At 27.1% G+C, this 16,952-nt stretch overlaps 3 protein-coding genes across 5 annotated transcripts; 2 read left to right on the forward strand and 1 right to left on the reverse strand.

Annotated features, from left to right (window-relative positions):
• Positions 1–1,013: 1,013 nt before the first annotated feature.
• On the forward strand, positions 1,014–6,443 carry Dpcoac (dephosphocoenzyme A carrier). 2 transcript variants are annotated; one of them, XM_076321448.1, is made up of 6 exons: positions 1,014–1,200; positions 2,600–2,817; positions 3,169–3,488; positions 4,333–4,598; positions 4,851–5,022; positions 5,331–6,443. In XM_076321448.1, the coding sequence occupies exons 2-6, from the start codon at positions 2,734–2,736 to the stop codon at positions 5,476–5,478; spliced, it is 990 nt and encodes a 329-aa protein (XP_076177563.1). In that variant the 5' UTR covers positions 1,014–1,200; positions 2,600–2,733; the 3' UTR covers positions 5,479–6,443. The 2 variants fall into 2 exon arrangements, with proteins under 2 accessions (XP_076177563.1, XP_076177564.1); XM_076321449.1 differs by lacking the exon at positions 5,331–6,443 and having other exon boundaries at positions 4,705–4,993.
• A 538-nt stretch (positions 6,444–6,981) lies between these two features.
• Positions 6,982–9,044, reverse strand: Bub3 (mitotic checkpoint protein Bub3). Its single transcript, XM_076321277.1, has 5 exons — positions 8,853–9,044; positions 8,569–8,764; positions 8,112–8,181; positions 7,720–8,030; positions 6,982–7,644 (listed from the first exon to the last, which is right to left on the reverse strand). The coding sequence occupies exons 2-5, from the start codon at positions 8,761–8,763 to the stop codon at positions 7,240–7,242; spliced, it is 981 nt and encodes a 326-aa protein (XP_076177392.1). The 5' UTR covers position 8,764; positions 8,853–9,044; the 3' UTR covers positions 6,982–7,239.
• A 183-nt stretch (positions 9,045–9,227) lies between these two features.
• Positions 9,228–13,419, forward strand: Nop56 (Nop56 ribonucleoprotein). Of its 2 annotated transcripts, XR_012993436.1 has the most exons (5): positions 9,228–9,363; positions 10,030–10,601; positions 10,757–11,699; positions 12,865–13,038; positions 13,186–13,419. XR_012993436.1 is itself a non-coding variant. In XM_076321276.1 (4 exons), the coding sequence occupies exons 1-3, from the start codon at positions 9,361–9,363 to the stop codon at positions 11,664–11,666; spliced, it is 1,485 nt and encodes a 494-aa protein (XP_076177391.1). In that variant the 5' UTR covers positions 9,228–9,360; the 3' UTR covers positions 11,667–11,699; positions 12,865–13,419. The 2 variants fall into 2 exon arrangements, 1 of the variants encoding a protein (XP_076177391.1); XM_076321276.1 differs by having other exon boundaries at positions 12,865–13,419.
• The last annotated feature ends 3,533 nt before the right edge of the window (positions 13,420–16,952 follow it).

Raw genomic sequence — 16,952 nt, forward strand, 5'->3', positions numbered from 1 at the left:
TAATATGCCGTTAATCTTTATTCTTTTTTAACGATGCAAAAAAGTTGTATTTCATCCTAGGTTTTCTACACCAATGTTTTTCAGTGTAGCTCATAGATTCCTGGTAATTTTCAAAAACGTTGGTGAGATTCACAAACTGGTAAAAGAAAAAAGAAGCTATTGTATAATGGAATTAAAGAATGCTTCCCATAGTGAAACCCTAAGTTTTTATGTCATTCTTTGTAGTATACACTTGTGCAAATACGCCTTTTTTTCATTAGTTTTACTTATTTGTAAATATAAAAATACTGATTACTTCCTTAATTTTTTAAAAACAACATTGCATACTCGTCACTTTTCATTCTATTTTATTTCTATTAAAAGTAGTAAAAGATACTACATGTGTAAAAGTAGTATAATGAATTTTTCGTTTACAGTTAAATAGTTTTATTTGAGAATCAAATAGAAAATAAGTTTTTTTTAAATTCTACTAGATAAAAAAAATTATATTATATTTATTATAAATATAAATGCTATTATAGATAAAAAAAATTAGAGAAATATATATAACGTTATAGTTAAATTGAAAATTACAGTGCAAAGTTCTTAAATATGTAATTTAGAGATTAATTACGATTTACAGATAGGATAGAGACAGGCTTTTATTAACATGCATTAGTATCTATTAGTATTTATAAGTATTGATAAAAAAAGAAGATGAATCACCGAGACAAATGTGAAAACCTCTTAAAACTGTACTGTCAAAAAAAAGCTATATACAAAAATGTAGTAATAGAATTGTATTGTAAAGTATTCTGTAAATGAAACACATATGTAATTATGTCGAGCAAAACCAAATTGAATAATCGAAATTAGGATATCATTCAGATTAACCAATCAGAATTGAGAACAACCTTCACGTTCCTCTGACTTGGGGCCCTCTAGTCGTTACGTATTACAGCATACATGCATATTTAGAGAAAATAACATTGCGATGTAGCTGAATGTATGTATGGGCTATGGTTCAGTTCAGTGTCAGTTGGTGTCAGTCGCGCAAAAGAAGTCATTGAGAATAAGCTTGACGTAACACCTCAAACCTCTGTAGCGCCTAGATATTAATGTGAAATATTTGAATGGGTCTCAAATGTTATTTAATTGCATTGTTTATTTAAAACGGAACATTTTCGTTTTGGCAGTTATTTTTGCACACAATTGACAAAGGTAAATGTTTGTTTATTTATATCTTTATTTTGTTACGCATTATATTACTCATGCATTATTTAAACCATATTCTACATTACTATAAATAAATAGAACATAAAGAATAATTCTAGATTCCTTTAAATGAAATTTAAATTCATATCATAATATTATTATAGAATTTAAAATAACAAGCACTACGCCCACTACCGAGTACAATCACTTAGCATGGAATCATTTATATTAAATCGATTTTAATTTTACGTTCCATCATGTTAATCCGGGCGTATAATCGACGTATGTAACGTCTCGATATTATTGTACGAACGTCACTATTTGTATACCCCTTATGTTAGATTAATCGTCGGAAAATAAGTGTTATGTTGAAATTTACACGTTAGTATTAATTGTCTCTATAATACATTCACAATATACATTACGTAAGTCTACTAATTTTTTAAATGTGTACATAGTTATCTATTCAAATTTTTGTGAGAGTATTGGAAAGGTCAAATGCTATAGCTGTTCGTTCTCAACACATTTAATTCAAATTCTGCGTAAACTGTTGCTAAAACAAACTTTTTTTACGTGTATTAATTAAATACATTATTTAGTTTGAATAAATGAGTTTAACTAATTTTCATAATTTTTACGAAAATACAATAATTTATGACGTAATTATAAACAATTCTAAATAATATTAAATTATTAAAAATATACATTTGAATATACAGGGTGTCATATAATTGATGGTACAAAGAAAAAGGTGGTGATTTTGTATGAAAAACTGAATTAAAAATACAGAATAAAATTTGTTTGTAAAAAGTTTTGTTTTCAAAGAAAATGACTTTGAAAGTATATCGAGTATATGTGTACTTGATTAAAATTCAATTAAACAAATATTACTTTATACTATTTCTATTATAAGGTATTTTGCAAACATTGTGTTTAACTTTGTGTTCATATAACAGTCTCAATGTTACGTCTTTTTATAGCATTCTTACTCTTCTCTTACAATTGTGGGTGTAACAATATAGACATCATTTCCAACAATTTTTAAATTGAATAAATTTCCAAAAAGTAAACATTTTGCTTTATTCTATGTTTATGCGTACCAATATTTGGAATATTCATAAACTATAGTAGAAATAATCTTCATGAAATTCATTTAATTGAATTAAATGCACACATACTTGATAAGCTTTCAAAGCCATTTTTTATGGAAACACAGCTGAGTATAAAAAAACATTTTTATTCAATTTCACTTCCTTGTTATGTTCAATCAAAAGCATAACTAATAATACATGCAAGCAAAATATAATTTTTTTTATATTTATAAATTATATATTGTATAATAGATATTTAAACCAAAACAACAGAATTAGATAGAATGTATTCTCTTAAACCTGTTTATTTACAGAAGTGTCTACAGACATATATAATAAAAGAGATTATTAATTAAAACTACTGAAACTGCAAAATAATCTATTAATGAAATGAGATTCAACACTTTGTCCTGTTGAAGGTTAATAAATAGTAATTGAAAGAGTACAAATGTCTGTATTATCAGATACAAAACCTATATCCATGTTACAAACTACATCACCACATTCAATGGAACTGGATGTAGATGTTACAGTAAGTTATAAAGCAATTTATTGAATATTCATAATATGTTTAAATCTGTGTATAATATAAAAATATTTTTTATGTTTAATATCAAAATTTTACCTAAATATTTCTTTACTTGATATATTTTAAGTAACTATTAGTTATACATTTCATTCTTTTTATGTTATATTGAATTAGATCAAAAATTCAAACAAGAATATATTCATTGATTTTTGTAAATTAAAATAATTATTTGACAGATTAAATACTAATTAAATCATACTTTACAAATTCGAATTTCGCCATATATCTGATTTCAGTTAATGGAAAATCTGATATTCAACTATATCATACACAACATTAAATTGTGTATTTCAGAAGAAACAAGAAAAGTGTATTGGTATTTCAAATACACAAAGGGTATGGACAAGTTTGATATCAGGTGCTATTGCAGGAGCACTGGCAAAAACAACCATAGCACCATTGGATCGCACAAAAATAAATTTCCAGGTTTCGAAACAACCATACACAGCGAGAGCAGCACTTAAATTCTTAATAAACACGCTTAAGACAGAGGGTTTGTTTAGTTTATGGCGTGGAAATAGTGCCACAATGGTCAGAATTATCCCATATTCTGCCGTTCAATTCACAGCTCATGAACAATGGAAGAGAATTCTAGGAATAAATGGATCGGAAAGGTAAAATACAACAAAATTGAAAGCAAATAAAAATAGTATAAATAGTAATGTATCAAATAGTGTTTAAAGTTTTTATAATGGATAGTTAATCAGTGGTATAATATAGTTATATCACATTTATGTCTGGTATATCATCATCTGATTTTTACATGTAGTCAACAAATTTTTGTACCAACACAAAGGTGTATTTACAATAATCACTCTTATTACAAAATCATGATTTAAACCATTATAAAATATATGAACACTAATAATGAATCAAAACGTTCTTTAATATCTTTTCACAAGAGTTCCAATCTAATTAAAGCTTTCAAAATATTTTTTGATTAAAAATATTTAAATTCAGCATTTTATTTAAATTTGCATTAAAAAAATTAGAACTTTTTATGAAGATTTAAGATTGCACGATTTGAAATTAATGATTTAAGACAACTTTCTTAATTAATTGATGTTTATAGACTAGAATTAGGAATACAAATACTAGAAATATTATTATAAGGAACTATAATAAAGGACATAAGACTTCTTAAACATACTTAATAAGTTGACTGGGCGGTAGCAACGACGGAAAGAGTAGGATTATGTACATTAAACACTGGCCAATAACTAGTAGCTGGTGAAATTTCATATATAACATAGCAAGTACTTAAGTCACTTACAACAGAATTTTTAGCAAATTATCTACAAATAGAGTCACCTTGCATAATCAAGTTTAGATATTAATTTACTTTAAACATTATTGTTTAAATTATGTATATAAAACTATAAATAGTAACATATATAATTATTATACATATATATAATTGTAATTTTATAATTTCACAAAAATGTTGAATATGTGCAGAGAGAAACCTGGATTGAATTTCATTGCTGGTTCACTGGCTGGTATAACGTCTCAAGGTACAACTTATCCTCTGGATTTGATGAGAGCAAGGATGGCTGTGACACAAAAGGCTGAATACAGAACCCTACGACAAGTTTTTGTACGCATTTACGTGGAGGAAGGAATACTCGCGTATTACCGTGGATTTACTGCAACGCTACTTGGTGTCATTCCCTATGCAGGCTGCAGTTTCTTCACCTACGACCTACTCAGGAATGTGCTGACTGGTGAGTCGGTTCTTTCACAAACTTGTTTGACGCCGTGACGGTGCTTTCACGCAAAGAAAAAATCGTAATTTATACGAACGAAAGTGGCTCGTGTATGATCGTAAAGCAGGGTACCCGTGGGGCACATCGGGGCTGTTTCCCGATATTGGGACAGTACTTACTTTAATAGCGACGCTTGTTGAAACAAGTCCGATGGCGGCGTTTTTCAAGTGCGTGCTTCATGTTCGATGATGGCTACGTGTCGATGAACAGTGTACCCGGCTATTCCTGGGTTTGCGACATCACTGATTTGCGGCGCCATTGCCGGAGTGGTTGCTCAGACTAGCAGCTATCCTATGGACATTGTTCGGAGGAGAATGCAGACTTCGGCAATCAAGGGTCAGCATTATCACACAATTGGATCGACCATAATGAAAATTTACAAGTAAGTTTAGTCTGTAAATTTTGTTATATTTTTTCTAAAAAGTATATTAAAATAATGTTAACGTTGTAAAAACTAAGTTATAGAATGATGTCAAAATTTAATGAGATTTTTGAAAATCATAATATGTACATATATTTTTTTTATATAAGATTGAAGAATGCGATATTCAATGTATGTACTTATAAAAATATATTTTCGTATATATTGTACGTTTACATATGTTGAAAATAATATTAGAATTTCTATTAATTAACATAAATTTACTCTACTTTATTTTGCAACTATACATCATTTTTATGTATTTTCAGAGAAGAAGGTCTGTTGGCTTTCTATAAAGGATTGAGCATGAATTGGGTAAAAGGCCCAATTGCAGTAGGAATTAGTTTTGCGACACACGATACAATTCGCGATACATTAAGGAAAATTGTCGCTAGTCACAATGAATCGCTAAATTAATACACCAAAATCATAAAATACAATATAGAATTACAAAAACTGAAAGAAAACGATTAATTATCCACTAACATAAGAAATCTAATTATAGATAAAAAGTAAATACACTTTTATCTGTAGAGAAGTCCTTTAAAATATAAATATGCCTAAAATTGATTATTGTGCAAAAAAATTGTAATACATAAAATAATACTGTAATAATTCAATGAAATTATATTATTTTTAAAGGACACATCTTAAAACAAGAAGGCATTAGTACAAATTGTTAATGTACATATTGTTATCTGAAATGTTATAAAAACTGTTGAACAGCTAAAAATGCATGTCAAATAGCTATATTTAAGCCAACGAAAACACATTGCACAAATATTCATTTTAACACGTTTGTTGCCATATTTTTGCAATGAATGTGATAAGCTATTTTGTATAATTTTTAATTTTTGCTTTTTTCTCTGAATTTTGTGAGACACTAAGAAACTACTGATATGAAGGAATCAAAATATTCAAAAATAGGATGTTTGTAGCATATGCAAACTTGACAACGAATGTGTTAATCTGTATGTTATATTTGAAATATGACATAAATTGTGTCAGTATAACTGTCTTTGCTTACCTAAATGGTAAACACATTTTTTAAATGTCGTGATTTCAAAACTCTTTTTGAAAAAGTAATAAGAATTTGAATTTTTCCTTTTTTAGTGATGGTACACACTGTTAGATACATTTTAGTATATAAATTAAAATAATTTTGGAAAGTGATAATGAACAAATACTCTTTCTGTTTGTGTCATTGATTAAAAAGCAACAAAATTTTGTATATTATAGTAGTAGAAAAAGCTAACTATGACAATAATCTTGTAAGTGTAATGTGCAATATTGAGAATTAGTACAATTATTTATAAAGGAACAAACTATTTCTAACCAACATTTTTCACAGTATCTATCTTTTTTTATGTCAAGATTTGTAGTAATTTTATATTCATATGCTGCTCCAAATTATTTTAACCTTGTATATATATTGAAACATTCATTTTAAACTTTATTATGTATTGTAAAACATTTTGTTGTTTAATCAATTCTAAGTGACTACTTATTAAAGAAATCAGTTTTAAACATTTCTTTTTTGGAAGTACATTCTTCGTTAACATTTTTTTATTTATACTGTTTATAAATAAATGTACTTAATTATTTAATATGTATATAATGGGTATGTGAAAATGTTGCAATATATTTTGTTTAATTTAACCCAAATATATTTTTATTTGAATAAAATAACTCTGTTTACTTAAATGCAACCAATGTATTATATGTCAATTCATAGTGCAGGTACTACGAACTTATTTAAAAATAAAATGAGAAATAAAATATGTGTGAATAAATTTTTGTTATAATATTAGTGATGTTTATAAAACCTATTATAAATAATCATGTCAATATTTAGTTTGTAAAATACTATTGAATTGGTTCTTTATGTAAAATAAAAAAATATTTTGTACAAAAAAAATATTTTATTAAAATTTGACTAGCCTAATTCTAAACAGGTTGTTCATTCTGAACAGTTTACTTTGCAGAATTTTGGTTATTACCAGTTAATTATTTAAGATATAAAAATGTAAAATACAACACTGTCAGTATATAAATTACAGATGGATCAGTTTCTATGAAAAGGCTTTAACATTCAATTTTTACTGCTTTAATCAAGCAGAATACAATTGAAAAATTGTCAATCTATTTTATAAAAAATTATTTTACAATAATACGATATTATTTTGGTTTGGTTTCTTGGTCATTTACGTATCTTATATAAATTTCTATTTCATCTTTTCCACCTGGTGGAATTTCAGCTTCATTCAAATATGATACTCCTATAGCAAGTACAGAACCATCGTGACTAAAACTAAGAGCAGCAACACCAGCATTATATCTGTGAAATTGACATAAGCGCTTTTTGTTAAAACCATCCCAAATATTCACATATCCATCTGAACCACCAGTTGCAAATGTATTATATGTTGAATGAAAACTAATAGCATTCACAGGATATATATGTTCTACATTATTTTCCTTAATTCTATGACACTTGAAAGCATATTTCTTTTTCTGTGCTTCGGGTGTGGTATCAAGATATTCAACAGCAACACGGCCCTCTATACTGCTAAGAACATATCCCTGAAAGTCATAAAAAAAAAATAAGGCATTACTGTTAAAGTGCCATTTTCATAATTTGTAGAGAACTAAACTTACTTGCTCATTAGGAAAACCTTTAATGCAACGTGTCTGATACTTCAAACTACTTTCACGTCTTTGAAACATACCAGCCATGTTTCTCAAATCCCAAATACAAACTTTCCGTTTGGCTGTACCTACTACAAATTTATCTCCACACACAGACAAAGCAAGAACAACATCTGGTTGTAAATAACTACCTACACAAGTGGGTGTTCTAGGATCCCAAAGCTTTACTGCAGCATCCCATCCACCAGTTAATATTGCATTTACTGCAGCACAATATTCAATTTTTCTAATTGATTTTTCATGTGTTCCCATTACTGATTCTGCAACACAATTCATTTTCATAATACTTTCTATACTACCAAGAATATTAGTAAAAATAAGAATTTGAAAATTATTCATACCAGTATTGCTATTGATATCATACATCTTTAATGTGTTTCCCAAGCCTCCACTATAAGCGTGAACAGCATCCTGTATAAAAACAACTTTTTACTATAGTATTTCAGGAGAATGAAAAACAAATTGAATTATAAATACAATTATATAACTCAACAATACTGTCAAGCACAATATCAGTAGATTACATTATATTATACATTGTGTTTAAATAAAATTATGAATATGTATAGCATTACTTATGTATAACTAAGAAGTACACATAACTTTTCTTATTACTTTTACTTTAGTTTTCCTTACCACACAAAGTTTTAACTTACATTATTTTGTCAGTGCTATACTTTTTTTCTTTCGCTCTTTTTCTGTTTCAAATAAACATAAGCACAATAACTCATTTATTTCTACAATAAATGGTACATGGAAAACTATTAATTAAAAAGAATTTGATGAATTTATGATTACCTGAAATGCAACGTCTAGAACTGGCAAATCATGATTATATTTTAATCTCATAGTATTAGCATGAATATCATACAACCGCACTGTACTATCCCATGAAGAGACAAGAAGAAACTGCGTTGAGTTCGGTCCGAATTCCACCGCCGAAATTGCATCGGTCGGAGGAGATTTTATTTTAAATTCTGTCCGAGACTCCATACTTTAAGAAAAGGAAAGATAAAAGATCTATTGTATACGCCGAATAATACAAATAAACATAACCTGTAAACAATAAAACAACCACGTACATTTTAAGAAAATGTCGATGCTCTTAATGGTGGAGCCACAATATATTTATTCGAAGAAGCAATATAGATTTATATACTGTTTAACTAATGATATACTATGAACTAAGTTTAGTGAAATTTAAATATTCTAGATGAAGGTAGGGACATCCGCTCAAAGACATAACGTAAGTAAACTGGAACGTATAACTTCACTACTGAACTTAACGCGAATACTAATCCTTGCATTACAAATTTAAAATAAATACAATTTTAATGAATCAACGTAGTTTCTAAGAAGGTATCACACCTAAATCACATATTAAAATCCAAGCTAAGAATTTTAAAATTATACAAAATTTTCACAGAAATATTAGTATAAATTCAAATCTCAGGAAACATTACAAACTCCATATTTCTTTTTGTTTGTACTATATCCGGGACACATGGTCGTTTCCTAACCATAGTATTACATTTTCGAGTTGTGTAGTGATTGTTTGAAATATTGAATGGAATATAAAGTAAACGAAGTATGGTAAGTTAGCGTAATAATTATTTAGTATCTACACCGTTTGTTTTTAATATAACTTTTTTCGAAATTATATACATATAACATCTTTTACAAAATAGAATTTTAACCCGAATATGATGATACTCAGTGTTAATTTATTTAATTTTATAAGTATTTTCAAATAAAATTAAAATACTATTCTTACATATTCATATTCGATACTATAGATTTTTAAACATAATAACAAATGCCTACAAATATTTTATACAAATGAAAACAGAAAATTTTACTTAAGCGTCTATATAAAACACGTGTAGAAATGCTTGAAGTACTCTGAATGAGTTGTTTTTATATCATAACATCGTTCATTAAATATAATATCTGTCAAATATGTTTTTTTAGTGACAATATTTTGTTAAAGATAGTAAAAATTTATTATATTCAAATTTAATTTAACATATTAAATTGAACTTTTTTACATAGTTATTTGTATTTTATGACTCAATACAATTTTTAAAAATAATAAAGGTAATACAAAATAAGTTTTATAAACACATTCATTTTTTTTGTATTAGTATTAGTAATAAATTTTGTCTTCATAATTATAACTAAATGTTCTTGCAATAAATTTGCATATAAGTGTAATAAGTGCAATAATCTAAATAATTCTTTATGATTTAAATATTTTAGTCGAAGCTGTTTGTCCTGTTCGAGCATGCTGCTGGCTATGCTATCTTTGCTGTTAAAGAATTTGAAGAAGTAGGAATGTTAATGCCTCAAGTTGAAGCATCCGTTACAGATCTGTCACGCTTTAATGCAGTTGTGAAACTTATCGGATTTTCGCCATTTAAAACTGCTTTGGCAGCTCTGGAAAATATAAATAGTGTTTCTGAAGGAATTGTTCCAGAAGATTTACAATTATTCTTGGATTCATGTATACCGAAATCAGGGAAAAAGGAAAAAGTTGTACTTGGTGTTGCAGATCCAAAACTTGGAGCTAGTATCACAGAAACATTAGATATAAAATGTGATCATACAGGTGTCATTCCAGAAATCATTAGAGGAATTAGATTTCATTTCCCTAATTTGATAAAAGGTTTTACTGCCAAAAGTTCAGGTGTTGCACAACTTGGACTTGGCCATAGTTATTCCAGAGCAAAAGTGAAATTTAATGTTAATCGTGTGGATAACATGATTATACAAAGCATAGCTTTGTTAGATCAATTAGATAAAGACATAAATACATTTAGTATGCGTATAAGGTAAGTTAATGTAATATGTAATTCAACTAATTTTTCTGAATTTATAAACGTAATTTGTATAAGTATTTGATTCAATTTTTCAAATTATATGTAAAGTAATATATGTTTGAGTATAATTTATATTTAGATGCATATATTATAATGTATCATTTCAGGGAGTGGTACAGTTATCATTTTCCAGAACTTGTGAAAATAGTTCCTGAGAATTACATGTATGCCAAAGTTGCACAATTAATAAAAAATAGGAAAGAGCTTACAGATGAAAAATTAGAAGCTTTGGAAGAAGTTGTAATGGACAGTGCTAAAGCTCAAGCAATTATTGATGCATCAAAATCATCTATGGGAATGGATATTAGCCCTGTTGATCTTCTTAATATTGAAATGTTTGCAGCACGTGTTATCGCTTTAGCTGACTACAGAAAACAATTATCAGAATATTTGAAGTCTAAAATGGCTGGTGTAGCTCCCAATTTAGCTACGTTAATAGGTGATCAAGTCGGAGCCAGATTGATAGCACATGCTGGATCTCTTACAAATTTAGCCAAATATCCAGCCTCGACTGTTCAAATTCTGGGGGCAGAAAAGGCTTTATTTAGAGCATTAAAAACCAAAGGAAATACTCCAAAATATGGATTACTGTTTCATTCAACCTTCATTGGTCGTGCGGGTACTAAAAATAAGGGTAGAATTTCAAGATATCTGGCAAATAAATGTTCTATAGCATCAAGAATCGATTGTTTTACCGAAACACCGACTAATGTGTTTGGCGAAAAGTTACGGCAACAAGTAGAAGATCGGTTGAAATTTTATGAAACTGGTGAAGTACCTAAGAAAAATATAGATGTGATGAAAGAAGCTTTACAAGAAGCTGCACATATAATAGCAAGTATGGAAGAAGAATCGCCTAAAAAGAAAAAGAAAAAAGAGAAAAGAAAAAAAAGTGATGTTATAGAAAATGGGACAGAGAATGGTTTGATTGAGAATGGAGTACAAGATGAAACTGAAGAACCACTAAAGAAAAAGAAAAAAAAGAAAAAGTCAAAAAATTTGGCTGAAGACGAATAAAAAACTATTTTGAGTCTTTATATAACTATAATGGTACGTTAATAGTAACAAACCTCTTTATTCAGTGAATGGTGTAAGTAACATATTCAATTTAAGGTATATTATGTCTTCTACAAAATTTAAATCGTAATTGCAATTTTTATCAAATTATTGTCTGATTTATTAATAATTAATTACTTTAATTGTAAACTTGTATTAAAAATGTGACAACTACATTCGATTATGACTTATACGTATTATTCATATACCCAATATATTATTTGAGAAAAAAAACTGTAAAATATAATCTTTTGTAACTTAAGTAATTGTATACATATATAATGTGCATTAATTTCCTTTTTGTATTATTTTCCAGTTCCCTGTTATTTTAATATGTATAACATTAGAAATAAATATATATGTATTTATATTTGTAATTTTATTCACTATTCAAAATCATTCCATTCTTCAACATATATTAATTTTATACATATTTCATTCATACAGTGCAATCTGATTAAGTTTGGTTAAATTATATTAAAAGTTTGAATCTCAGAAATTTGTAATACAAATATATCTTAACAGGCAGAAACATTTCCTGTGTAATACTATATCTGCCTAATTTATTCTTTATATATTTCTTTATAAATCATAAGATGTAATTTTTAATTATGTCAAATTTAGTACGTAAATATTTTATCTTTTATTAATTACTTTAATTAGACAATAACAATTATATTTTTCTTGCAATTTGTTAATTCTTTTATTGACATTAAGATAATATATTTTATAAACGATTAATCATGTCTGCTGAATATTTTATCATTAATCTCATCTATGGAATAGTGTGTTGACATCCTTTACATTTACACCTTATCTAATCTTGATTAAAAACTTAACATTTTTTCAAAAAGCTGTAAAAAAAGAGGATTATGCTTAAATTTATATCTGCTTTTATTATACTAAACAATCCCAAAATCCATTAACATTATTATAAGAAAATTCTAAAGTAAATATATCCTTGTTTATTAATCATGAATTGTTTTTATACAGTAACAAATATAAAAATCTAAAAATGTAGCAAATAAGAAATGGGTAATTAAATAAGTACAAAAAAATACTGAAAACTATACTGGAATTACACTTTAAAGAATTTTGGATGTGTTCATATATGTATATTTACTTTGACTTGTGTATAATGAAATATTTTATGTTACAGGAAATCAAAATTAAACTTCAACTTTAAAGGAAAATATACAAAAGGATAGTCAATTGGATATCGCCTATGCAGGGGAAAGGTACTTTGTGATGTTAAAAGTGAAAAAATTATAATAGTTAAGAATTCGTATTAACACCAGCACCAATGAGCATTTAATAACGATAAAACTGTGATGTAAGTATAAATACCTGAAGAATTAATTATTACAATTATCGCGGCTACTGTAAACAATATTCAGTCAAAAATCGACAAATGAGCTATTGGTTATCATTCGCACGTATATATCATAAGCGATATAATGACTGTTCTGAATTTTTCCAGAGGAACAATGACTTTCAACTCTGTAGTATCTTTTAAACGTAAAACTGTAAGGCATATGTAACTTTTAACCATATACACTAAACGCGCGATTAATATTGATATGTACCAGTACATATTGGTTAATATTGCTTAATGGTTTCAATTTAATACTTGTTATTTTAAAAATACTTTGATAATAAATGCAACTATACGTATATAAAGATCTAACAATAAAAAGTATTTTTGAAATTGTTATACACTAGTAAGTAATTATAACTCCTTCCACGCATATACAATAGACCATAATAAATTTTATAAGTATACTTATAACAATGAAACAAATGACAGATGTTATTAACGAAGTGTAATTAAATAAAATGAATGAGCCGTATTTGTAAAACGTACAATGAACAATATCATCGCGCGCAAATAGCATAAAAATACAGTTTACACTTAAACAGGAATTAAGAATGCGTATTTCAATAAGACAATACATATCACTTTTGTTTCCTATTTCTCAAATATAGAATTAATAAAAATTTTTGAATATATGATTTGTTACCAATATTCATTGTAAAAATTTATAAAACTTATTCACTAACAAAAAAAGGGTCGTTTAATTTCCATGATTCTAATTTTCTGCCAGTTTGACTCTATAAAGGCCTCTGTAATTCTAAATTGTAATCGTGCCTCTGTATATTAATATTTAAGCGGTTTGAGTGATGGTAGTACCGCACTTACTCATATTGACTATACTTGTTATGTTTGTACAGTAATACACACATGTATATGTATATTAATACATACATATATATGTATATTAATACATACATGTATATGTATATTAATACATACATACGTATGTATATTTTAACACTTTAAAAATATATTCCCATTTACATCAAACATTTTGCTTCATATAAAATGCTCAAATAATGGAAAATGTAAAGGATCCATTTTTCCCTTACAAGATTCAGTCTCTGATACTCGCATAGAAGCCTGTAAGTTAATTCCACATCAACTGTATGAGAATTGAAACAAAATTTGATAACAACTTAACAATAGAACTGTCTAATAAATGTAAAATACTTTCAACCATACAGAATACAATTTTAGGATACCTGTTTTACACATACTAATAATATAGTACATGTTCTGTGAAAGTAATAGATTACCTAAATCATTCATTCACGAACACGTATAAATATAAATCTGAACTTTGCTGCAAATTCTGAAATAACTTCTAAATTTTCTTTCTTCTACTTTATAAATAACAAAACATTATAATATTTATTGCATTAAAATATAACTGTAAAATAAAAATAACGAATATAGCATGCAGACAATTTTTTCAACATTCTTTCATTAATAAATATTCCAATAACTAAATATGTTATAACAAATTATTTTATGATATATTTCAGTATCATGCAGCAAAGATTTATGAAATCATTGCTAATGAACAGCACGCATAAAGGAAATACGACTTAATAATCTAATAATTAATGCTTAATTATTCATACTTATTTCTTCTCTCTTAATAATCGCATAAACAATTATTCGGAAAGATATGCATTTTTTCATTGTTAGTAACAAGTAACTAAGGAAGTGCTATTTAATTTTTACTTTCCCTGTCTACTTTACAAAAATTCTAGAATATCATTCAATCACAAAGATGATTAAATTTTTCATAACTATGTAATTATGCAACTACAATGTCCTTAAATAATTTACAATGGACCATAAACACATAATATTATTAAATCATTATGCTGAGTGGAGCGCTTTTAAAGCGCGAAAATGTTCCATTGCGCTGTTTTTGTGCTTCTGTGCTTTTTTTTAACGCAATAAGATCTTGCATTCTGTATCATGCTTTCATATTCATCTATAGTTTCTTAAATACTAGTAATTTTGTATAATTTTCTTTCGTGCAAAACTAACTATAATAGGGAAGCACTTATCATTAGTGATGTTATTGCGTCTTTTTTTTATAGACGAATATCATCAACACCAAATATCTGTTATAGAAAAGTGAAACGATTTTTAGATTCTTCATCACTGATGTAAATGCAGCTTCTAAAAGCTGCAATAACTCTACTTTCTATATTCAACCCCTGTAAAAGCATTTTCCGTTTTTTTTTGGAATTTTAAATAACAATTAACAGAATGTCTCGTATTCAATAGAAAATAAAAGTAGTATACTACATTTCCACAAGTATCTATAACTCACTTTCATGCATACACTCTTATGATACATTATACACTTAAGGCATAATCCTGATTCGTCATAGAGTTCAATTTACAATTATGTATAAAACGTTTAGGACAAGTCTGCCTGATTTGTTCCCGCGTAATTTGCAAATAACATAAATATTGATTACAAAAGTGTAATATTCATATTGCGGAATGTTACTGGGAACATATACTATCTAGAATTATCACTTTGACAAACACATGCTCACAGATGTATTGAAACTTAATCTATAGAGCTGCTCTAGACGTTAAACTAATCACGTATTTTACGTAGCACTCATCACGATTATATGTATTACATTTGTCAATAAATTGTTTTCTTTTGTAATTGTTAAATGACAGTAAAATGATAGTAACAAAGTTAATTACAGTAGAATATTAACAAATTATGCAACTCAGAATTAGAATATATAAAGTTTAGAAATAGAAAATATTTTTTCAACTTTTTATGAACACATAATTATGCAATGTATATTTCAGTGATCATTTTGCTCTGACATTTACAATACACAATTGTTTACAGTTGCACCCTGTATATAGTTAAACTGCTTCGCCCAGAAAATAGAAAATTTATTTTAATTCGAAATTATTTTATTTATGCCTTCAGGTTTTACTAATGTCAGCATTCACTTGTTTAAAAGTTTTCATTGAAATGCAGAGAAAAATGCTGGATTAACCTGTTGCTGTTTTTGCTGCTGAGGTTGAATCATAGGTGATGCATATCCCATTGTTGGCGTTGCTAAAATAATTACATTCTTTTTGTCACATATCACTTGTCACACAATTCAATTACAATATATGTAATTGACATATACAATTAATATACAATTTTATAATTTGATTTTGCCTACAGTTAGTATATGTACTTATAATGGAATGTTGAATGATTTTTCTTATTCATGTAAATTGTAAGATTAAAATACTCTATTCTATAGAGTTTAATAATTCAGTTCATTTTTTACTTTAACATTGTAATGATTTCACATTACTAGTTATTAAGAAGAAAAAAGAATTTTCTCTTTAAAAAGTTAGTTTTTATGTACTCATTAGTCAAAATAATTAATTTATAATATATACTAATACTACTGGATTTTGAAGAATTTACTGTATTATTATCGAATTGTACAAAATCAAAAAAAATTATATTTCACGTATTTTATAATTTACTTACTCGTAAGTTTAATTTGATGTTGTGGACTATTGCTTGCCAATTGATTCATTGTTGGTGCAGGTCCCATTTGTTTAGCTTTACTTCCCATTATATTGTCAAGATCTATATTCAATCCTGAACCAGCCCATGTAGAACCAACTTGTGCAGATATATTACTTGACATTTGATTTTTGGAATTGGTAGATGTAGGGGTAAGAAGATTTGTAACAGATGGTAATCCAATTGTTCCTAAATGTGACATTTCTTTTAGTTTTAATAACACACGTTTCTTTTTAATGCTTTATTATATTCCCGTATTTACATTATTTTAACTTATTAAGTGTCGAAAAGGTGAAATGTTTTGAAGTTAGTAATGCACGAACAT

Source organism: Ptiloglossa arizonensis, chromosome 10 (assembly GCF_051014685.1).
Source record: "Ptiloglossa arizonensis isolate GNS036 chromosome 10, iyPtiAriz1_principal, whole genome shotgun sequence".
Lineage (NCBI taxonomy): Eukaryota > Metazoa > Arthropoda > Insecta > Hymenoptera > Colletidae > Ptiloglossa > Ptiloglossa arizonensis.